General features: G+C 48.4%; 1 protein-coding gene across 2 annotated transcripts in view; it reads right to left on the bottom strand.

Moving 5' to 3' along the window:
* SERGEF (secretion regulating guanine nucleotide exchange factor) overlaps positions 1-24,204 on the bottom strand; it is a 219,698-nt gene that overhangs the window by 166,231 nt on the left and 29,263 nt on the right. For both annotated transcript variants that reach the window (XM_080816890.1, XM_080816889.1), the window contains exon 9: positions 5,071-5,237. In XM_080816890.1, coding sequence (XP_080673016.1) covers positions 5,071-5,237 — 167 coding nt within the window. The remainder of the gene's footprint in view (positions 1-5,070; positions 5,238-24,204) is intronic.

Genomic DNA, 24,204 nt, shown 5'->3' with positions numbered 1-24,204 from the left:
GGTGCTCTTCAACCAGACGTGGGCAGAATTTAAACCGGGAACATGACTCAGGCCCATGGCTGCAGAATGAGCCCAGAGCAAGGCCTTCAGAAACCCTGGGAATCAGGCTGTTTGTCCTGGGCCTTCTCTTAACCTACCTAGCCTCTCTGGGTCTCAGTTTCCTCAACTGTAAAAGAAGGATAATCATTCCCAGTCTGGCCTATTTCACAGCATCATGCTGGGAGCAAATGAGATAAGAGACATGGGAGTTATTTTCCTTCAGACAGTAATCCTATCAGAAAGACAGATGGCAGGGACTGGACAGGCCAGACCAGTAGCAAGACTGCAAAACAAGGCTGGACCACTGGAACGGGCAGGCATCCTGAGCGGCCCAGGAGCTAGAACAGATCTAGACTCACAGCTTCTGCTCATGATGTCCCCTCTGCTGGAATGTCCTTCTCCCTCTGCCAAACACCTCCTCGTTTTTAAGAACCCAGCTCAAATAACATTTCTGCTCATGGGTGTCTTCGGCATAAATCCCCCCATCTCCCCTGTTCCCTTGGCCCTTCATACATACCACTCAGCACATCCATTCTGCATAGTAAGGATCTATTTACAAACCTGGAAGTTCTTCAAGAGCGCAGGCTAGATTCTTTATCTTTGTATGCACCCCCCCGACACACACCCCGGTCCCCACTGTGTGGTCAATGCAGGCACGTGGCAGGTGTCAACCAATGTTTCCTGGGTTGACTACAGAATAGGCAAGATCCCAAAGCCAAGATGGAGATAAACTCAGGAAAGCAGGAACAGTGAGACAGCACATACAGAGCTCATAGAGGGGGTGGCAGGTGGGGAACCCAGGAAGTACTGTCATGGGAGGTCTGCCTGCCCCTGGCAATAAGGTCACAGCCACAGGGACAGCAATCAAAGCTGAACTGCAAGTCCTGGGGGGACCAGACAGCAGCATCACACTAAATCCCAATGACCTAAACTGGAACAGGAGGCCCTGGGGACGAGGAACAAGGGCAGAGAACAGAGCCAAGGCAAAGAGACAGAGCAAGGCTAAGTGTTACTGAAGCCTGGAACCTCTGGATTACTTAAAATGCCCAGGTCTGCCAAAGTTGAGCCAGCAGCTGGGGTCAAGTCATCTTGACCATGACCCTGAGGGACTCCAGGGCAGGAGTCATTATAACTTTATGTAGCGATCATTTCCATAAAATAAGAATCAGATCTGGAAGGGACTCCAAGATCTGTAAGAAACATCAGGAAACACCTTGTCTAACATCCCCCACCCATATCTGGGGGAACTAAGGGTACAGGAGGAAAAGGGGTTGCTCAAATTCACTCAGTCTGGGCAGAAGCAAAGCTAGAAGCCAGGTCTTCTGACTCCCGATCCTCATCCCCTCAGAGGCTGCTTGCCCTCTTCTGAAGGTCCCATGCACATACTGGGTGCCCAGCTACAGCTGCTTCAGAACCCTGGGGAGACCCCAACATACGAACTAAGTGAGCACAAGCACTTCTGCTTCCACCTTTGGGCAGAGTTTAGAGCCAAGGCTCCATAGGAAACGTGCAGATGATAGCCCCAGCTGGGGCCAGGGAAGCTGTTGTGGTTCACACACACTCTGCGCAGATATGTACATTGGGGGAGTAATCCCGATTACTCTGCTACTCCTGGAATTTTCCAAGAGTGGCTAGAGGGCCCTAGTATCTAAGGCCAAGCTGACAGAAAATGATACACATAGTCTTCACCACTGTAAGAACATTAAAGACCTGCCAAGGCTACAATCCCAAAGTCTTTCTCAGGCTAGAGATGAGACATGGCTCCAAAGAAAGTATTCAAACTCTCGGGGGATCAGAGACTCTGCCTCCCAGACTCCTGGAACATTTATCCAAGTGAGGATACATATGCAAAAGGACAGATGCAACTTTACTTCATCTACAAGGCAAGTATGTGAGCTTCAAATACTTTGAGTTCACGTCCCACCCCCACTGTTTACATACTGTGTAATCTGGGGCCAGGGACTTGCCCATCCTGGGCCTGAGTCTCCTGACGCATAAAGCAGTGAATATAACACTTGCACCCAGTTTTATTGTGAAGATGAAGTAATACATGTCAAGTCTTTCATATGATGCGCCACCAAATCACATTGCGTTTGTCTGCTTTCTTTGGTTCATAGAAAGGGATGGTTATACCGCCTGTGCTTCCCTCTTCTGTGTGGCTGTCACTCTGGATCCCAGATACCTTGCTCTCACTCTGCTAATCCCTGGGACACAGAAGAAGGCAACTGGTCGGCTGTGGACCACACTCAATTCCTTGAAGGTCAGGAATCATTAGCTTCGTTCAAGGCCGTTCCTGCTCCCCAGGTGTCCCTGGACTTCCCTGGCCAAGCCCCTCCCAGGGCAACCCCTCGTTTAGTAGGGCTTTATATCTTTTCCAAGGTGAATCCACTCCTAATAGCTAAGAGCTGCCCACTGGCCTGGCTCTGGGCCGCAGGCAAACAGATCCTTGACAGGTCAGACTGGAACATCGACAGCAGGGATGACTCCTGGACCAAATTTACCAAAAGGAGACAGCCTGGGGCCTGGGGTCCGAACCTGCAGGGAGCCTGGCAAGTACACACACCAGCACCCCAGAGCCTGGAGCAGAGATGGAGGGAGCACTGACATGAAGCTGTCCCATGGCTTAAGGGCTCAAGCCAGCTCCTCAGGCAGTCCCGCTAAGAAACGCTAAGAAAGGAGCACCTGGGTGACTGAGCAGGTTAAAGCCTCTGCCTTCAGCTCAGGTCATGATCCCAGGGTCCTGGGATCGAGCCCCATATCGGGCTCTCTGCTCAGCAGGGAGCCTGCTTCCTTCCTCTCTCTCTCTCACTGCCTGCCTCTCTGCCTACTTGTGATCTCTGTCAAATAAATAAATAAAAATCTTTTAAAAAAGAAAAAAAAATAAAGAAACTACACAAAAGTCACCTCAGCGTCAGTCTCTTAGGCTGTACATGCACTGGTCATATCTGTCACAGTGCTACACATGACAGCCACCACACAGTATTAAAAGGCAAAGAAGAGAAGGGCCCAACAGGTAGAGGGCCTGCCGCACACCACGAACCCCATGTGTCATGCTCACAGGTGACACATTGTGGCAGACATCATGAGCCTCATCTTGCCAAGGAAACCAGAGACTCCAAAAAATCCATGAGGCCTCTGGGCCTCTGCTGTGCTACCTGACCACGAAGTCCTAAATGTTCTGAGAAAGGCAAAGAAGAGTAAAGGGTCTAAAACCCTCAGTACCAGGTGCCTGGGTGGCTCAGTGGGTTAAAGCCTCTGCCTTCGGCTCAGGTCATGATCCCAGGGTCCTGGGATCGAGCCAGCATCAGGCTCTCTGCTCAGCAGGGAGCCTGCTTCCCCCTCTCTCTCTCTGCCTAACTCTCTGCCTACTTGTCATCTCTGTCAAATAAATAAATTTTAAAACCCTCGATACCAAGCTCTTAGCACCTTAGTATTGTGGCTAAGCAAACAATATGAGCTAAAATAGTTCACTCCCTCATTCACTGCTAGGGGAGTCAACGTCTCTCAAACAGAATCTAGAGAAAGCAAAAGTCATAAAGATGTTCATGGCCTTTGCCCCTGCAATTTCATCCCCAAGACTGTATCTTCAAGAAACAGTTCAAAAGGGTACTCACTGCAGAGTCCACCACAGTAACAAAAAAGAGGAAATGAGATAAATGTCCAACATTCGAAGAATGGTTTGGAAAATACCAGAACCTTTGACTCCTATAATGTTATAGGGCCCATTTTAAACGACCTTCGAGATCAAGAAGAAACAAAGCAAAGCATTTGTGATCAAATAAATGAAGACTGAATACCAAACATCCTCAGTGCTCTCACTACAAATTTATAAAGGAGGTACATGTGTATATGCAAAAAGTAATGCAGTTGTGAGGGTGGTTAAGATTAGGGATGGTTTATCATCACCATCATCATCATCAACATCATTATTACCGTGTCTAAATTGCCTTTGTGGTTCTGTTTAATGAGTGCCTTTTCAATTAAACAAAGAGAGAGCGAGAAAGACAGACAGACTTAACCCCAGCACTAAGGAAAGGCCCAGGAGGAACAGGTCTGGGATGTGAAGCAGAAACTGAGAACCGTCCTACATACCCGGAAGGAGGAGGCCAGGCAGGCCCCGGGGGAAGGGAAGCCCTCTAGGTATGAAGAGGGTTGTAATTAGTCTGATGCTAATTACAGAAGTCTCGCTAGCTTATTAATTTTTTTTGACAGACTCTGAATGAAGACTGAATTTCTTCATTAAGCCAACTTGGGTTCAGAGGCACATTTCCTACGTGGCCTTCCTCATTCTTTTCAAAAAACCTAGCCTTTCCTTTTTTTTAAGGACAGCAGTAAAGTAAAATTTAGTAACAGAAACACACACCCTGGAGAAATTAAGCCTCCTGCCTTAAATGTAGAAATTCAAGTCATTTCAGGGAATTAAAGGGGCTTGAATAAGGAACTGAACTACAATATTTTCCACGCTGGGAAATATAAACAGTAGTGCAGAATACTTAGCTCACTACGAAGGCCCCTCAATCAGGTTCCAACCTGTCTTTCCGACATCACCCCGTATTTGCCCCCACAGACACCTCATGCTCCAGCCAAAGTGAACCACCATGGTCCCCCAAACACTTTCTTCACTTTCCCACCTCCGTAACCCCATCCCAGCTATTGCGCCTACCTGAAAGTCCTCTTTTCTCTTACAGCTGCTTCCTCGAGTCAGACCCATCCTTCCAGGCACAGCTCAAAGCCGTGTCCTCCGTGACACTGGCCTAACCCAATCTGCAGAGCCTGACTCCATCTCCCACTCTCTGAAGCGGACCCAGAGTACGCGAGGTCTCTCTAAAGGAGTTACGCCCAGTCTGCTTGCGGTACAGTTATCCCTTTCTACCTTACCGAACCCCAAGCAACTCAAGGCAAGGACCCCTTCAGAGTCCTGTGTGGAACCCACAACGCCTCTACTAGAAGCACACAGTAGGCCTGCAGTCAGTACTTCGACGCAAGACAAGGGAAAGAGAAGCATTCCTTCTGTGGAAGGTCACTTCCTACCTCAGCTGCTCCTGTTAAGCAGTGCAGAGGCAAAGGCATGCTCTTCCGAGGTCCTGAGCAGGGGCGCGATGAATCCTGACTTTGCAGTTTCCAGTCTTCATGAGATGCCAGCTTCCTCCCTAGTTGACCATAGTCCGCTCGGCCCCAGGTAAACACCTTGCCAGTTTCTAAAAACAAACATTAGCTGAATTAAGGTTACATTCCACAGCTGTGCTCTCATGGGCAGGCAATGACTTATGAGAGAAAGGGTGAGCATTTTTTTAGTACCAACTACCACGTACCAGGAGCCGTCCTATCTTCCTGTAGGGAGAGCACAACTATTCACACTTTCACAGACGTGGGGACTGAGGTACGGAGGGGTGAAAGGGCACAACCAAGATCAAACAACAGGGAGCACCAGAGCTGGATTCCAGCAGAGGCGGATTCCAAAGCCTGTGTGCCTGCATTTTGACAGGGGACGGGGCGACAGGGAACTCTGGCCACACATTATGGCCTCCCCACCCCTCCTTTGCTCCACCCAGACATCTGTTCTCAGGCTGTCAGCTGCCTTGAAATCCCCAAGGCTCCTGCCTTGCCCCATGCCACAATCTCTTAGCACCCTCCTCCTAGCACAATTAACGGCCAGTTTTGTGTGTTTTCTCTCCACATAAAAGGACCGTCAGAGTCTATGCTCTTACCCAAAGGAGCAAGTCTCATAGTCCCAAAGCAAGTGCCTATGTGAGGTGGAAGGGAGTGAGAGAAGGGAAAAAAGACAAAATCATTTACAGCCAGGAAAGCCTCAGTCCCCCAGATGCACCATCTGGGAAGCTGGCCAGTGCAGAAGATGATTGAAGAAAATGGATTTTGGAAAAAGAGAAATGCCTTTCTTCTCCCAGATAAGAAGAAATTCACCAAACTCGCTCAGTTGTACCAAGTGCCACATTTGTTATTTCAACAGAAATGCAAAATCCGATGAGGCATAGATTATTAACAGATTCTCTGCAATAAATATGCATAACCATGTGCGCTGTATAAATTCTTTATACATGTTTATTTTAACAAAGAGACTCTTTGCTTAAGAGACAAAACACCAAGCAATGCATATTAAATTCTAGACAAATCTACTACTATGATACTACTGTGTTTAGTATCAAAGCTTCATCTGGCCCTATATTCAACATACGGTTTATAGTGTCAGCTACAGTACAACCACAGACTCAGGGCGGAAATGTCAGAATAGCGAAGGGATGCCGTTCAGAGGATCGGCCTGCTCATAGACATCATGCAGGCACCAAGGAGTTCACGGGAAGTTCTGAGCTTCCTCACAGGGGAACAAAGGCTGTGTGGCCCATGGGGTACGACAGGAACTGGGAGCGGGTCTGCTCAGATGCGCCACTCCGTGGCCTCACACGTGTTATTCCTCTTGCCGTGGACGCCCCTTTCCTTACATTAGTCGTTTGATAAGCTACGGCTCCAGCTATACAGTCCAGCCCACATACTGCCCATTCTGTGAAACCTTTTTTGACCCCTCAATCCCTCACAGAAAGGATGAAACCCCTTATTACTGCACTCATCAACTACTGTGTTCTCATTTCACAGGTGAGAAGTTAAGGTTCAGAGAAGTGACTAGCCCACGGTCATACAGCTAAGCCACAACTCCTTTTTCTATCCATGGTACCATTCTGTATTGGTTATTCACACAGGGTCCACATCAATGGATAACCAACGCCCAACACTCAACACTCTCCCCTCACTTTTGTAGGACCCACAAAAAAGCTCATGTGCCCGGGACCCACAAAGCATCCAAAACAATACATAACCAGACTACCCTAGAGAGGAGAGTTCCAGGAAGCTAGAGGATGAGACTGTCACTTCTTAACTTGACCCTACATTCTTTTCCTGCAAAGAACTGGCAAGTTGTTATCTGCAAGACTATCAAAGAACTAAATCCCACAATGAATCCATTCCTGTGAAGTAAGACATCTTAGAATCTTCTCTGCTATTGATTACTGATGTCCAAGGCAAACAAGACTGCCAGGATATGGTGTCGCCATTATTCCATCTCCAATAGCAATTCAACCATTCTATTTACATAGCACTTTTCACCTTCAAAGCACTTTACAAAGATTAACTAATTAATTCTCATGTTCCCTGAGGAGGCCACAGACATTCTATTAGAGACAAGCCCAAAACCAGACTGACTGGATGTCCAGCCTTCACTCTCCAGTCCAAGTTTGCCCAGTCAGATAGGTGCATTCTCTGAAGCTGTCTGTTTTTCCCCAAAATACACCCTGCATTAGAAGGCTCACAGAAGGGGCGCCTGGGTGGCTCAGTGGGTTAAAGCCTCTGCCTTCGGCTCAGGTCATGACCCCAGGGTCCTGGGATCGAGCCCTGCATCGGGCTCTCTGCTCAGCAGGGAGCCTGCTTCCTCCTCTCTCTCTGCCTGCCTCTCTGCCTACTTGTGATCTCTGTCTGTCAAATAAATAAATAAAATCTTTAAAAAAAAAAAAAAAAGAAGGCTCACAGAAGACAAAGGAGATTCTTATTTTTCCTTTTCTTTTAAACAGACACTTACTGACCATTTCCTAGGTACCCAGCACATTCAGAGACACTATCTTAATTAATCCTCAAATATAGTTCTACATAGTATAGATTACTAAACTTATTTTACAATGAGGTTAAATGACTTGGTCAAGACCAAACAATCAGCAGATGGTAGAATCAAGATTAAAACCCATTGTTTCTTCTGACTCCAAGCCCTTTGGTAGCTCCACTGACTGCCCAGCTGCTGCCAGTTCTTACAGTGTTTGAGGAGGGGGAAAGTCCAGATCAAATGGGTATGTTCCATGTACCCGCTCATTTCCCAGGACACCTTGCAGAACTCAGGACTTTAAGTGCTGAAATGAAGGCATTTAATGCAAGGATGATGATTTTAGGTCACCTGGAGTAAAAAGAAAACAATAAATCCACACACACAAAATATTCACTAAGGCACTGTAGACAAAAATATGTCTCAAGCAGAAGCCTGCTGTCAAACCCGAGGAGATTCAGAGCACGAATGTAACAAGCGCATTTTTGCCTTATAGCCAAGAATTATATGTTACTGTGGCCAAAGAAACATACATTAATGTCATCCAAAAAGTACAAGTATATGTGTCTTCAGATAAATGAGAAAAAGGACCAAGAGCACAAAATAAAGTCAGCAAGTAAAATATCATTTCAAGGCCTGCCCATGCGCAAACTGACACAAAATCACTATGGAGCCAAGACGTTAGATACAGATGGCAAAAGATCCCAACACAACACAGAACACAATGGGCCAAGTAAGCAGCATTGACAAAGCATGCCTAAAGAACTTGCAGGATTTCAGGCCAAAATTGTCCTGACAGGCTTGATGGAACAAGTGACATTAAAGTTGAACTTCTAGATAGGGAAAGAAAAGGGGACAATGAGGTAGAATATTCTAGGAGTGGGGAGATGGGATGAGCGATGACAGAACCAAAAGGCAAAGGTGGGGCAGGTGGAGACAGAGTGAGGGTTACAAGGAAGAGGGACTTCAAGGTGGGGGCCCCCAGGACTGCGGGCTGGGGTCACCACAGAAATATGCCAGGCTTGGGGTCTGGATTCCACCTTCCAGACCAGTCCAAACTTGCTGCCTTGTACTCCCCTGTTAGTAAAGTATTTTTTTCACATACCATATATGTGTATACACACATATACACCTCCATGCACATATACGTATACATTCATCTATTTATTAAAATATATACTTGTATTATATACATATGTCAATTATCAATATATCCTTATTTAAAAATATACAGTGTAAAATATACTCACAATGTAGAAAGCTTAAAAGAATGAGGTAAAAATACATAAAATAAATCATATTTTCTTCCCATACCCTGGCAATTCGTCTCACATGCTCACTTTAGGAACTGCTGCTAACTAGACCATGGGGAGACTGTGGACGGGAAGCAGGGGTGGGGCCTGGCCAGAGGAGTGTTTGGGAATGGCGCATCTGGCAAAGGTGGAGGGCCCAGTAATAAGAACATTCATAGCATTCATAGCTAACACTAGCGTCGCACCTACTGTGTACTATGTACTGGTCCAAGCATTCTCTGCATGGTATCCTGGGTATCTCTCTGCCCAGCCCCATCTGGTGCACAAGGAACTAGGCACTTATCCAAAGGCAGAGCAGTAGTAACCAAAGGGAAGGAAGAAAGTCACTACAATTACACAAGCCTGAGACGGATCAGGGTTTGAACCTACGGTTGAAGTCACAGGGGAAAACAAGTTAAGAATGTGCAAGACTTGGTATCCCATCAGATGTCAGAGAAAGGGAACAGGAGGAGAAGAACACCACTCTGAGATTTCAGGATTTCAAGGCTGGTGAGAAGGTGGTGGTGCCATTAAAAGAAATAGACAAAAGGGCAAAGATGTTAGATCTGCGGTCCCATCAAAGGGAGTCATGAAATATTATTTCATTACTAAACGATTTAACTCTCCTGAGTGGTTTTGCAAACATCTTATCAAACAGTCAAATATAAATAAAGAGGAAGTGGGGCGCCTGCGTGGCTCAGTCTGTTAAGCATCTGCCTTTGGCTCAGGTCAGGATCCCAGGGTCTGGGATGGACCCCTGGGCCCTCCCTACGCAGTGGGGAGTATGCTTCCCCCTCGCCTGTCCCTCACTGTCCCCCACCCACCTGTTCGCTCTCTCTTATTCTCTCTCTCAAATAAATAAATACAATCGTTTATTTAAAAAAAAAAAAAAAAGATGAAGTAAGTGAGGAGAAAGATTATTCTGTGCCAAGCCCTAGCAGGGGCAGAGGAAGTCAGAAGGCTGGGGGGCTGGTGAATATTCAAGGGGCCAGCTTCCTTCAGCATCTATCACAGGGCTTTCTGGAATGAGAGTAAAGGCAAGTAAGAAGCCACTTCAGTAATATCTAAGCTCTTTAGGGAAGGGGAATTTCTACCCCACTCCAGGGAAAGGGGTCCTGAAGGTGAGAAGAAGATGGAATGTGATATAAGGAACATTCACACTTTAACAGAATGTCCCAAAAGGGAACAGAGTGACATTGGATGTTTCTGAGGGAGTCAGCAAACAGAGGTAGATGTTATAAAAACACACCCTTGGGTCAAGGCAGAGAAAAGGCCATATAGCGCCCCCAGTCCCTCCCATAGCATATTCCAGGGTGCTAAGAAGCCTCCTGGAGCACACACAGGTGACAAGTGAGCCACTCCCTAGCTAGGAGTTTGTGACATTTATAATTCATCTGCTAACAAATACCAGTTACTCTCAGGTTATTAATTCTAAGTCTGCAAAGTGTGAGAACCTGATTTCTCTAACTCATCCTTTGTTCTGACATTTGGACAGAGATTTTATTAAAAGGCACTGATGACAACCAAGGACTGGTCAAATGCAGAACAAACTGGCATCCCCAGCTTAATCTTCCCATGGAAGGAGGAGAGCGGGAAGGGAGAGGGCTCAGGGCACAGGTGACAGAAGCAGTCACACCAGGCTGTGATAAATGTGCCCTGCCTCCCTTCCACAGGGCACCTATGCCACTCCCCTCTGTCCCTGGCTGTCGCCAATATCCCAGCCCCCTTCACCTAGTCAACTCTGAGGGTCCTCAGTCCAGACAAGGTTCCTCTGTGCAACAATCTTGGAGAACCACGTTCCTCATCTTGGGGCACTTCTCTCGGAAACATACACTCATTAGAAAGACTTCTGATTAATGTCTGCCCCCCCTCCAGAGAGTGAGCTCTATGACTTCGGGGACTGTCTGGTTTTGCTCATCCCTAATCCCTAGAATAATGCCCAGCACAAAGCTAGTACTCAATGAATATTTGTTGCCAGAATAAACAAATGAAATTAACTACTGAATTTTATCATTCATTGGTTCCATAATCTTGAGAAAATTACTCAACATTTATAAAACGGGAATAATAACATCTACTTGAAAGGCTATTGTAAGGATACTTTTGCAAAAAGTATGCAACACAGTACATGTTAGCCACTAGTACTCTCATTCTCCTGGCTCACCTCCACAGCCTTAATCAAGGATTTTCAGTGTACACTCACAGTGTCTACCAATTTGTCAGATCTTCTCAGCCAACACCCACCTACCAATGTCTTAGGGTCAATGTCTCTATGGACAACCAAAAAAGCGGAAGAGCACTGAAGGCTCCATCTTGGAATTCTGGATTTTTATAAGATTTGAGCATACTATCTGGCATGTCAGAGGCCTCTGAAGGACCATGAGATACCAACAAATGGAAGATAGGGAAAGAGAAGAGAGCAGTGGGGAAGCAAGAGGAAGCTTTAACCTAAGACTCAGAAGACCTGGCCTACTCCTGATTTCTTTTAGACTATGTGATCTTGAGGAGGTCCCCTCTCCTCCAGGGGTCTACTCTTCCCAACCATAAGAAAAAGAGGACTGGGTTAGATGGTCTCTGAGACATTCCTGATCTACACTTCAATGATGAGGTCTAAAAATCTTCACTGTCAAAGTGAGTGGTGTACAACCCAATTTTATTGGCATCCTTAGAATATTTAGTCTGACCAGTGTCCTAAAATAAAACACCCACTCATATCAAAGACCACTCATGGGGCCCCTGGGAGACTCAGTTGGTTAAGCATCTGCCTTTGGCTCAGGTCATGATCCTGGGATCCTGGGATCAAGCCCCGTGTTGGGCTCCCTGCTCAGTATGAGCCTGCTTCTCCCTCTCTCTCTACCTGCCACTCCCCCTACTTGTGCTCTCCCCACCTCTTTCTCTCTCAAATAAATAAAATCTTTAAAAAAAATAAAAAAAGGACCACTCATAGAGTTAACAATTTAAATGAAGATTGGGATTGACTGTATATCCTGTTATTTCTTAGTAAAATTTCCTTAGTCTCCAAAGTTGTATCATGGACAATATCTCCAATAATAAAAGTTTGGAATTTTTGAAGTTAATGCAGGAAAAAAATTTCCAAACATCGGCTGCCCAACTGAAAAGGAGCAAGAATGAACAAAAGGTAAGGGACTGTGGAGACTTCTACAGAGAGTTGACTCTGGGTGAAACTCTACTTTAGGCACTGCCATTAAGTTATCTACTCTAATCAGCCCTGAATGACTGGTGCGAACCCCCTCTTACAGATAAAGAAACAGATCACAGAAGTTGAATGACTTGCTCAAGATCACACAGCTCATATGCTGCAAAGCTACGATGATAATAATAATAGTAGCTAATATTCTGAGGGCATTTCTTTCATGCTAAACTCTCCCTGGCTTGTCCCATTTAGTCCACAGAAACACCTCACGAGTAGGCATCATTAAAATCCTCAAATTATAGGTGGGGAAATTAAGGCACAGGAGAGGTTAGGGCTGAGGTTAGGGTTCAGGCTCAGCCTCCTGCAACTGTCAGCTGCAGAGCTTGGACGGAGTCCAGGAGCCCGGCACAAGCACTGGGACCCCCAGTCACTGCCCTGGAGAGGACATACTGCTTTTCACTGGGTCACACTGCCTCTTCAAAAAGGAACATTCCCGAGGACTTCTGGAGGTTGTTCAGGGTCACGGGGACACAAAGAGCCTAGCTGCTGAGTGACTGAGCACACTTCATCTGTGGCCTATATGGCCAAGGTCAGAATCCCACAACACACCACGCATGCCACGCAGCTGCCCCATTTTGTCTTCACTGACTCTATTAGCTGTCAAATCGGGAGCACTGGTAATGGAAGTCAAGACAGACTGCACCCTGAGGAGGCCCCAGACCAGCTACAGGATGATACCATGCAGGGCTGGGGCTTCCCGAACAAAAGCAGGGAGGAATGGCTTCTTCTCCCAAACTAGGTCCTACTTTAAGTAGTTCCTTGGCCTTCCACATAGTCTCTCTGTTTTCTCCATGCTAGACAGCTGCTCCTTTGTCAAGGGCATACCTTACTTCCTCCTTCCCAGGATCTAGGGTCATGCTGGGTCCCAGCCCCTAATGCTGGTCAACCCATAATACTGCTTTGCTCGTTCTACCTACAGAACTACTTCTCACCCTTCAGGGCCCAGCTTGAATGTCACTGCCACCCTAAAGCATCCCATCATCCTCCTGTTTCGACATCCCTTCCTTTAGGAGCCACTAGCATAAGGCTTGTACCTTTGTTCCAACAACTATTCTATACCACCAAATGCAAGATTATTTGATGGCAGGTCTTGTGTTGCCCTCTGTCTTAGCCAACGTTCTCCAGAGAACCAGAACTAAGAGGATTCAGGGGAGCCTAGGTGGCTCAGCCGTTAAGTGTCACCTTTGGCTCAGGTCATGATCCTAGGGTCCCAGGTTTAAGCCCCACATCGGGCTCCCTGCTTGTGTTCCCTCTTTCGCTGTGTCCCTCTCTGTCAAATAAATAAATCTTTAAAAAACAAAAACAAAAAACTAAGAGAATAGAGAGAGAGATGTATAAGGAATTGGCTCACATGATTATGGAAGCTGCAGAGCCAGTGTCTCAGCTCCAAGGCTGTCAAGCAGCAAGAGCTAATGTCCCAGAAGACCACCAGGCAGGACAATTCCCTCTTCTTATTCAGGGAAGGGTCTGGTCTGCCTTTTGTTCTACTCGGGCCTTCAACTGATTGGAAGAGGCCCACTCATATTAGTGAGGGCCAACAATATTCAGTCCATGATATAAATGTTCATCTCATTCAAAGACACCCTCGCAGGGGTGCCTGGGTGGCTCAGTGGGTTAAAGCCTCTGCCTTCGGCTCAGGTCATGATCCCAGGGTCCTGGGATCGAGCCCCGCATCGGGCTCTCTGCTCCATGGAGAGCCTGCTTTCTCCTCTCTCTCTGCCTGCTTCTCTGCCTACTTGTGATCTCTGTCTGTCAAATAAATAAATAAAATCTTAAAAAAAAATTATAAAAAAAAAAGACACCCTCGCAGAAATACTCAAAATAATGTTTACCAAATATCTGGGCACCTCATGGCCCAGTCAAGGTGACACATAAAATCAACCATCACACCCACTAAAAGGCGAAGAGCAATGATCCTTTCTTACTCTCTCTGTATTCCTCTCAGCACCTAGCACAGGGCCTGGCCCAGAGCAGGTGCTCAATGTTCATTGAAGAAAAGGGGGTCTAGGCATTGCTCTTACCATAGACTTTGGATGCCACCAAGGACATCAGAGACCATCCCATCCAACTCCCCCAAAGAGAAGACAGCACTGAAAAAAGTATCTTCCCCAAGTCCCAATGACTACTTAGAAGCAGAACCTGCACTCACAACATTCAACACAACGTTACTGCCCACTTTCTGTAGGTCAGGTGCTCTCCCAGGTACTAGGGGCTACAAAACTCTCCTCCTCCTTCGTGGAGCTTATATTCTAGTGGGGTTGGGGGGAAGGATGGGGGGAGACAGGCAACTGACCAAATACCATAAAAAACATATGCCCCGGCAAATGACTCTAAGTGCTACAGAGAACACACAGAAGGGAAAAGGGACAGGCAGAGCTAGGGAGGGCACTGGAGACCTAGGGCAGGCACTCAGCTCCCAACTTCCCATCTGGGGCTCTTCCTCTGCTACACACCACCTTGCTTAAAGGAATAATCTTTACAAGAACTCAGCCAGCTGAGGGGGCAATGAAATTTGCTCTATCTACTTCTCAGGACTGTGATGCGAAATAAGGGGGACAAACATGAATACTCTGTAAACTCCAAGGGAGGTGCTACTAATATCATGAGCAATCGCTCTTTGTCTAAAGCCAGACTGTGAGAGCCACTGGGAGAGGCGAGGCCTTGAGCCCTGGCTCTCAGGGGGCTGCTCTGGCGGGATGCCTGGTTGAGCCCTGGCTCTCGGGGGCTGCTCTGGTGGGATGCCTGGGTTCCCTGTTCCTCCAAGGACCTGGGCACACACCAGGATGATGGTCACCCCCAGGACTTATTTGGTGTCTGGAGAAAACTCTCTGGGGGAGGTTGGGGGCCCTGCAGATGTTTCCCAGCACACGTCACATTCAAACTCCAGAGCTTTTTCGCACACTTTTAGACTCTTATTAATAACATTTTAAAATGCAGATTGCTGCCTAATCTTAGCTGCGTAATTAAAAAAATAATCTTGCTTCTCTCCCTCCCAGCGAGAAAGGAAACTATACCCCAGGGCTTCTGCAGCTAAGAAATCACGCCCTGCAGAAGAGCTGGTAGGAGGCTCAAGTGGAGATGGGGGCAGGGGAAGGGGGGGTGGAGGTGAAGCCAAGAAGCGAGTCTAATCCCTTGACTTTACAGAAAATGAAAAGGAGGCTGAAGGAGAGGAGTGATCTGCCCAAGGACACACGAAGTGTTCTGGCAGAGCCAGAATCAGAATCCCACTTTCCTGCTTCCCAGCAGACTCTGTACTGTCTCTTAGAGCAAGGAAAGAAGAAGACAGCCTGTAAGTTCTTAGAGGGTAGGAGTCATACCTATGTCCTCACGCCATGAGCACTGTTCATCGGGAGAAGTAGCTACAGGTTTCAGATGTTCAAGGTGGTCATGGGAACAAAGCTCAAAATTCTTTACATTTGTGACAGACTCACTCACAGCAGGAAGGGATCTCAGAGCACTCTAATCCAACCATCCACCCGCTTCTGGCTGGAAAAAGTGAGGCCCAGTAAGGAAAGTGACTTACTCAGCCAGGGGTAAATAGCGAGTTAGAAGCAAAGCAAAACTAGGGTTAGGGTTAGGGTTCTAAGCCAGGTCACCCTAACTTCTACTCCATCCTGTCCACAGCCTCTGAGAGAAGTACCAGTCAGCCTCTCACAGGTCCCACTGCTAGCTGCATCAGCTAAAGCTTTCTAGGCTCCTTGGCAGAGAAGAAGAGACACGGGTGAGGCCCTGCCTTTCTCGCAGGGATGGCTTTTCGGGAGGCCCAAGGGCTGGGGAACAGAAAGATACACATCCCTACCCCATCTCCTCGGGGTTCCTTTTCTCCCTACCTAGAGCTGCTGCCCTCGCCCTGGACTCCACCTCCAGTCACTGTCCATTACAAAAGGTCAGCAGCAGCTCCCATCTCTGTGAAGTTACTAAAAAAGAAGGGGAAAAAAAGGCCAGGCGCTGCACCCAGCTGTTGGCGAGGCCTCGTTTTCTGCTGCTGATGATGACTCACAATGCCCAAGCTGGAGGCTGGAGCTGGGAATGAGACCTGAGAGGCTGGTTTGCCGAGGAAAGCCGCAGTTCCCAAGCACGCCAGCCTGCGGAGAGGAATGCTCCAGGCCAGTGATGTCCCAGCCCATGGCCGCAGGAACACAGCTCCCCCTGCAGACCACCCCGAGGCCCTGCAGGAGCAGGACCACAGCCAAACCACAAACTGGGACGTAAGGCCCGAAAAGCTCACCTCGGTGCTAGAGCTGTTATGAAGAAGCGAGGGCTCCAGTTCAGAAGCCGCAAGAGATCCTACGACCCCCCAGAAACACAACTTGCACTCCAAAGAGAAACTGGCTTTCATTTCATGAGGCCCAGATTCACATCTTCAAACAGGGGAGACAAAGATTGCTGCCACTCTTTCAGGGGGCACATAATTCACCAGGTTCAGGAGCAAGGAGGGGAGGGAGCCTATCCTGGGATGCCAGTGCATGCCGGACCAGTGAGAATGTCTTAGGACATGACTTAGCCTGGTGCCTCTCAAATTTCCTCCAACCCCACCCCTGGGAATCTCTCCCAGGCTCTTTGTGACAGGTGTCCTAACAGAGCGGCACTCACAAATAGGGAAGCACTCTCCCACCCCCACACGCGAGGACCCATCAAGGGCAAGAACTGAGCAGCAAGACAAGGTCAGGAGGGGCCTTGGAAGTGAAGCCCACTTCACAATGGCTTGGAGATTTGCCAGCTGCATCAAGCAGTGTCAGAAATGAGCATCACCAGAGGAGGCCACTGAAGAGAACCCAGTATGATCAAGCACCCACCAGGAAAGCCAAGATAATCGGGAGACCCAACAATTTCAGTGAAAGGGAATGGGGGAGGCTTGAAGTCCAAGTTCACGGTCAAGGCTGATGTGCACGGCAAACACTGCAGTTACATTCAAGTTGCTCATCTGGAAGTGCATGGCCTCCTATGTGTGAAGGTCCGTCAGACCAGATCCATAGTGGGACAGCCTGTCCTTCCTTCCCTTCCACATCTGCTCATCTCCCTCCCACTCTGCTCCCTGTTCCCATCTGTCCCTCAGGCACCAGAAGAAACACCCTTTACCAGCACCCCACCTGCCAAGAAACTCTAACTTGCTAGTGCGGCCTCCTGGGAAAATCGGACATGGTTTAAGTCTCCCTCCAGTGATTCACCTCTAGCCACGCCAGACACAGGCAGGAGCCAAAGCTACAGTGCCTTCCCTGGAGAGGCTGACTTTTCCATGGCCAGGGACTGCGAAAGGCATCTGCTACACGGGATTTTTCATTTCATAGGATCAGTTCCAACCAAATCAGCAGAGCACTGTTACTATGGACCATCTGCCAGGACCCGGAAACAGCCCTGTTACATAAAGGGCTGGTGTAATGAAATTGATTAAGCTGGATTCTTCCTCCATAAAGGCGACAAAGCACTTGGAGTCTCCTTCAGAGGGGCGATGTGGGGCAGTGAAGAGGTCCCGGGCAAGGGTCCCACAGGGTTCCAATCCTGGCTCTGCATCCATTAGCTGTATAACTGTCCTCCCGGCCTTGTTTTCCTACATTTCAAATAAGGAGAAGATGGTCCCTTCCAGTATTAAAATTCTGTGACTTACTACTGTTTTTACCAAAATGGGGAAAAAAAAATTAAGCTCATTTTGATGTTAATGTTGTACTACAGGGTTAATATTCTTCCTCAAAAAAGCGGGGGGAGAAGGGGTGAGTGGAGCCATTCACTCGGGCTTGCTGGAGGAAAGTGTGAGGAGAGAAGAAACCAAAGGCTGGAACCTTCTATTAGCCCAAGCAGGAAGGACCCAAGCAAGTCCCAAATAATTTCACTGGGAAGCGGTACTTCTGTGACTCCCTGCCCGCGCACACAGCAATTCCCAGCCTACAAAGTGCTTTCCCCACAGCCTCGAGCTGACCAGTTGTCCTGCTAACCGCCCTCCCTTGCTGCACGCTGAGCAGAGTATGGCTCAGTCACTAGGGAGGGGGGCCCACCTCTCTCCTAAGCCCCCTTCAGGCCCTCCTATGTGAAACGGGAGTGAGCCTCCCTCCGCAAACTGTGCAAACAGATGATTCTGTAAAGGCCTGACAAACACCTGGCCCAGTGTGTCTTTGGTAGAGGTGAACAGCCCTTCCCCACACACCTCCATCTCCTTGGGCAGGTGTGGGAGAAGCCCCCAAGCTGCTCCTCTTTAGGCCACGGAGAAATGTGTATTGATGGCAGCATAACGGCTTCCTAAGTGACCTTGCATGTGGCCTAGGACAGCTCCCCAGGAGGCAGACCAATGAGCCAGAGAACTCCAGTCCCTACCAGGCTTGTGCATTCTGCTGGTCACCCAGTTCATGGGGAATAGGGCCAAAGTACCTAAAACTCAGCCACAGACGTGAGGCCTGAAGCAGAAGGCCGATGTGAGGTAAGAGTCACCCTGAGGCATGGCCTTTCCTTCCTTTCATTCCTATTCCTCCACCGCGCCCCCCTCCCGCACTCCGACAGAAACATCCAGCTGCCTCTTCCATGGCTCACACATAAGGCCTGAATAAGGACCCACTCCTGTTACACTTGAGTGATTCCAGTCTCTTCCCCTTCTCTCCGGCCCCTAGCTAGGCAAACTATGCCAAGGGGCACCGCCCACTTCTACAGCTTTATTTCCAGTATTCCTTCTGCCTGGAGTGCCCTCCCTTCACCTCTGCCTAGTCAACAAATACTTGTCGAATAACAGAGAGAAGGAGTGAAGAAGGAATGTGTGAATAAGTGAATGACATAATATATCCCACGAGGCAGACAAATCAGAGATTAGGAGGCTCATTTAACAGATGAGGAAATTCAGGCCCAGAGAGGTTAAATGACTCGCCTAAGATCACACAGCCAGAAAACAGCCAAACAGAGCTTGAACCTGGCTCTTCAGGTCTTTTGGCCACATGAGGCTTCCTCCTGAAGTAAAAAGTCACTCTCTGATTAAGAAGAAGATGACCCAAGATTCCTCAAAATGGCCCACTTTCGTCTTGGCACACATCCGAGAGCACTTTAAGGCACTGGCTGTCACTATGATTACTGAGAGCTCCCATGAGACAGGCAAGGTCCCCTGAGGAAGGGCAAGTGCAGTGCCATCTGTCAAGACCCTAAAAATGATGGTGAAATTACAGGCCAGTCACTTAATGCTCACTTTGAGAGAGCTCCTGGAACAAATCAATCCACCAGGAAAGAGGAGAAGGATTCCTTGAATGGAAACCGAGCCCTCTGCCTGGGTCCTCTAAACCCTTCCCAGAACCATCTGGTGAGCTCCCAGCGTGGCTGGAGTCCACAGTGGCTGAAACCAAGGACTGAAGGGAAGGCCTCGAAGACATCCAGGGCAAGGCTGGCCCTAACACCGTGCACCACCAGGCATCACTGTCCACCCCAGGGAGCGGAGGCTCTCTGCCCTGGGCTCCTGAGAAGGCAGGAAGAAGGCAGGGCTACAGGCCAGGTCTCCTGAGCCCAGGCCTCTGGAATGGCCCAGCTTCCATGCCCAGAAGCTGCAGCAATTCCGTGCAGTTCCCACTCACTGAGCCTCTCCTCTGGGCCTGGGGAGACACAGAGGTGAGTAACACAGAATAAGACCCTCACCTGGCAGGGCTCACGTTTGCTGAGGAGATGTGACAAGTAAACAAACAAACAGAGATACCCTAGGTCCAGGCAGCAAGAACTGCTATTGTGAAAAATAAAGCCGTGCAGGGAGAGGAGCGTGCTGAGAGGGTGGCGGTGGACAGGGAGGGCCTCTATGGGAGGTGACCGTGGGCAGAAGGTGCCTGAGTGTGTCAAGGGGGGGGGGACAAAGGTCCCCCTTTGTGGGGACCATGGTCCCGCACTCCTGGTGCAGGGAAGGGCTGGAGCACAGGCACAGAGAGCAAAGGTACCCAGCATCCCCTCAGCCGCCACCCAACCTGCCTGTGACTGCCCTCCTCTTCCATGTTTCTAAGGCCTCCTCCCCAGCGCCCCTATAATGCCCCTACTTCCCAGGAAGAGAAAACAGTATGTGTTCCTCCCTGCCCCGCAGCCCGAGAGTCGCCTGCCACATCTGCAGCACGGTCACTTTGAGGGGAGGTGGCATGATGCAATAAAATGAGTGTGACCCCTGACATCAAACAGAGCCTGGTTCAATGGTCTGCTTTGCTTAACTGGCTGTGTTACTTTGGACAAGCCCCTCAGCCTCTCTGAGCCTTAGTTTCCTCACTCAGAACGAATGGAAGGGAAGCTCACCTCACAGAGGTAGGAGGAGGATGTAAGTGGCAGCTCCGGGCAGAGCACCTAGCTCGTGGTACGTGCTTGGCAAAGATTGGCTCCCCGCCCTACACTGACACCCTTGGAAATTACTGTGTTAACTCGTGTCTTATTACGGCGGAAGGCCCTGGACCTACCCATCTGTTGGGTGTGGGGGCTGTGAGATGACCCTTAAGGAAGATCCCATCACGCCACAGCCTGACCAGAGGGCCCTGGCCCAGAGGAGAGCTGGGAAGACAAGCACGAACAGAAAAGATACCAGGTGTTGCACTTACTGCAGGTTCAAGGGTGAAAGTCATTAGGACCAGACGCTCAAAGACACCAGGATCAAGGCAGGACACTTAATTGCTGCCCTCTTCCCTTCCCACCTCTGGCTCGCTGGCCCAGGGCCCAGGCCCTTGTCTGCTGTCTCTCCTGGGGAACAGCCAACTGGGGGCCAAAACGATCTCAGTTCTTCTCCTGAGCAAGGAGACAATCAGGTATTAACTCATAGCAAGACCTTAGGTAACCTCTTCCTTCTTTGGGCCTGAGTTCTCCCATCCATAAAAAGAGGGCCTGGATGACCTCTAGGGGTTCTTCCAGCTTTGACCTTGTTAATTCTGATTCTGGATGTTGGCCCTACTCATCTCACCCCAAGGCTGTCTTCTTGCCCACTGCTGCCATCTGGTGGCCCTCTAGGCCCAGCTGCACTTGGCTTTGGCCAGGCCCCCCAGCAACCCCCTTATTCAAATGAGTCCGCTTCAAAACACAAATCTTGTGTCTGCTTCAGCTGGACACATACCACACTTTCATGGACCACAGATCAATGGGCATTCATTGCCAAACATGAAAAACAAAAATAATGCCAGACCTTCATCTCTCTAACAGAGACAACACCACTGCAGCTGAGAGCCGGACCTCCCTGCCCAAAGACAGGAAGGAACTGCCCAAGGTCGCACAGCTGCCTGGCTCCCAGACCAGCCCACAGTTCCACTTTACCACAGTGCTCAGGGCTGGTGGGCACCCTGCAAACCAAAAATAAAGTCAGCCCAAGACCAAGGAAACAAAGCCTTTCGAAGGTGGGAAACGAACTGTTAGGATTCCTTGCAAACTTCAAGAAAGGGTAAGACAGGACATGGGAACACGTAAGCACTGCTGGCAGAAATGCCCCGGGAATTACAAACTGGAGGTGCCTGGGGAGTCTATCTCCTAACCTTGGAGGGCATCAGTCATGAGGACACCTGCCGACCTCCCATAAGCCAGCCTCCAAGTCAACACCCAGAGCAGATCCCAGGAGGGCACACCATCGGAGGATGGGGAAGGTGTGCTGGGGGAGGCTCATGTGTCTGCATGCGCTTCTTCTAGCAGACACGAGCTCCTCAGGGTACAGTTAGGTCTTTGCTTCTCTATCTCCAGGCCTCTCAGCACCTGACCAGAGCAGCACAGTAAAGGTGCATACAGGCAGATATCTCAGATTCCTGCACAACTGTGGAAACTGTCCACATTTTGTGGACTCAATGGACCACACTCTTGGCTCTGTCTGCAGCCTTCTCCTAAACCCTCTAGTTCAGACCCTAAGAAAACATACTGTGTGGCTTTAAATAGGTCACTTGCCTTTTCTGGTCTCTGTTATCTCACATCTGCAACATAATGAGGGTTCTACTAGATGATCCTGAAAGTCCTTTTCATTCTAAAATTCTAGAATTTGAAACCCATTCAGGGCAAATCAGGCTATTTTTTACCCGCAGAGCAGATAAGGGACAGTGGGAAAAGGGAAGCAATCAAACAATGCTTCCCTCTAGTGGTGTAATGCTGTCACTACAGCCTCTCGGCCCCAAGCCCTACCAACAAACTCCATTCAGTCCCACCTTGAACTTGGAACAGGAAAAGTCAGCTGGCATCCAGTGCAGAGGAGCAGGAAAGAAAACAAGGACACCAGGAACCAATGAGGCCCTAAGCCAGCACCACGACAGTGGAGAAATTCCATCTTTAGGAGCAAGTATATCTTGGAGCTCAAAGAACTTTTTGTGACCTCCAACTCCTGTCTTCCGATGAGGAAACCAAGGCTCGGGGATGTTCAGAAGGGACTTGTCTGAGGTCACAAAGCTGACTCATGACTAAGCCAAAAATAGATCTCTGCATTCCTGCCTCCTTCTACAGTCTCTTGCCTTTCTTCCATGCGACCTCCCAAATGAAGCCCGTGAAAGCAACGTGTCGAGGACACATACCCAGGATGGGAGGTAAAGGGGCTAGTTCCCAGCACGGAGGGGCAAGAAATTTTATTCATTAACCTTAACGTTTATGGGAGATATAATCAGACCACAAACTATTCAGCATAAAAGTAAAAAAGAAAATAAAAGCCCCACATAATTCCACCAATCAGAGGTAAAATTCTGGTATGTTTCCTTCTTTCTTTCCTAGTCAAACATCCTTTTAAAAGAAAAGTTGGAAATTACAGTGCAGTAATTTACTAGAATCCATTCTTTTCACTTACTATCTCATGAGCATATTCCTGTCATTAAATATCCTTCTACAACATCCTATTTAATTGCTACATATTTTAACATATGGTTATATAATTTATTTTAACAAATCACCCTACAATCCCTCTTATATCCATGCATTTGCTGTCACTATAAATTAGTCTGCAATGAGTGGCAATATACTTAATCTTCCAATACTTCTGTAATTATTTCCTTAGGTCCATTTTATTTTAATATAGGGTGGAATTCCAGAGCTGGATTGGTCCCTAGAGATCACTATGTCCACAACCTTCTGTTGGCCAGATGGGAAGAAAGGGACCAGGGAGTTTTGTGTCTTGCCAGAGGACAAAAAGAAAGCAAAAGAACCAAGTCCCAAACTCTCCACTTCTCAAAGGTGACCTTCTCAAAGGATTTCACACCCTTCCCTGACCACCATCACCCACGTGGACCTCTCCTTCCCCTGAAACCCCAGAGGCTTCAGTGTCTGGGCCAGTCTTCTGACTCTTTGCCACATGCTTTTTTATTCTTCTACTAAATATTTCACTTGCTCATCCAAGTAGTTCCGGATTTTCTATTCCCCTGTATCCTGTAGCACAGTGCTATATACATACAGCGTTCCGCAAATCCCACGAAAGGATCGAGGATAACTAAGAATTTCCTTCCTTATTGCTTGGAAGAATCACTGGAAGAAACTGGAGAAAGAGGCTTCTCTAAAGAGCAGAAGAAGTTCAGTTCATGAGCTAGAGCATTCTGAGATACCCACTTGGAATCAGAGAAGCAGGCTTGACCGGGTTCAAGTTTTGGTTCTGCCAGTCTGGTCAGGGCGATGCAGCTGACCAATTAGGGACTTGTCTCTGACACAAGGATAACACCCATCTTGCCAGCTTCACAGGAGGAAATGGATACAAAAGCACTTTATAGCGATAAAAGTGGTCTGTGAGAGCTATGACTGCTACGGTACGATCACAAACAGACACGCCACTGCTTCTGTGAGTCCTGGAATGGTGTCCTGACCCTTGCTCCTGGGCACCATCTCCTACTTTCTACTTCACACACAAATCCATTCAGGGACTCTACGGCTACACACTTGAGGTAAGAATCAGTGTTCTCTTGAAGCAGAACTTCGGGTCCCTGGGTTGCATTAGTGAAGTCCTCCACATCTCATCGTCTCTGGAGAGGCTGAGACACGGTGGAGAGAGAACTGCACAGAGAGACTTGACACCTGAGTTCTGCTCCACCTCCTCCACTCACACCCCGTCAGTCCTCAGTTTCCCCATCTCTAAAGTGAGAGTCCGGCCAGATGAGCTTGAACTTCTCGTCCATTCCTCACATTCTAAGGATGCT

The sequence above is a fragment of the Martes martes genome (assembly GCF_963455335.1).
Source record: "Martes martes genome assembly, chromosome: 10".
NCBI lineage: Eukaryota > Metazoa > Chordata > Mammalia > Carnivora > Mustelidae > Martes > Martes martes.
The sequence above is the reverse complement of the archived record's forward strand: the minus strand, read 5'-3'. Positions and strand labels throughout refer to the sequence as shown.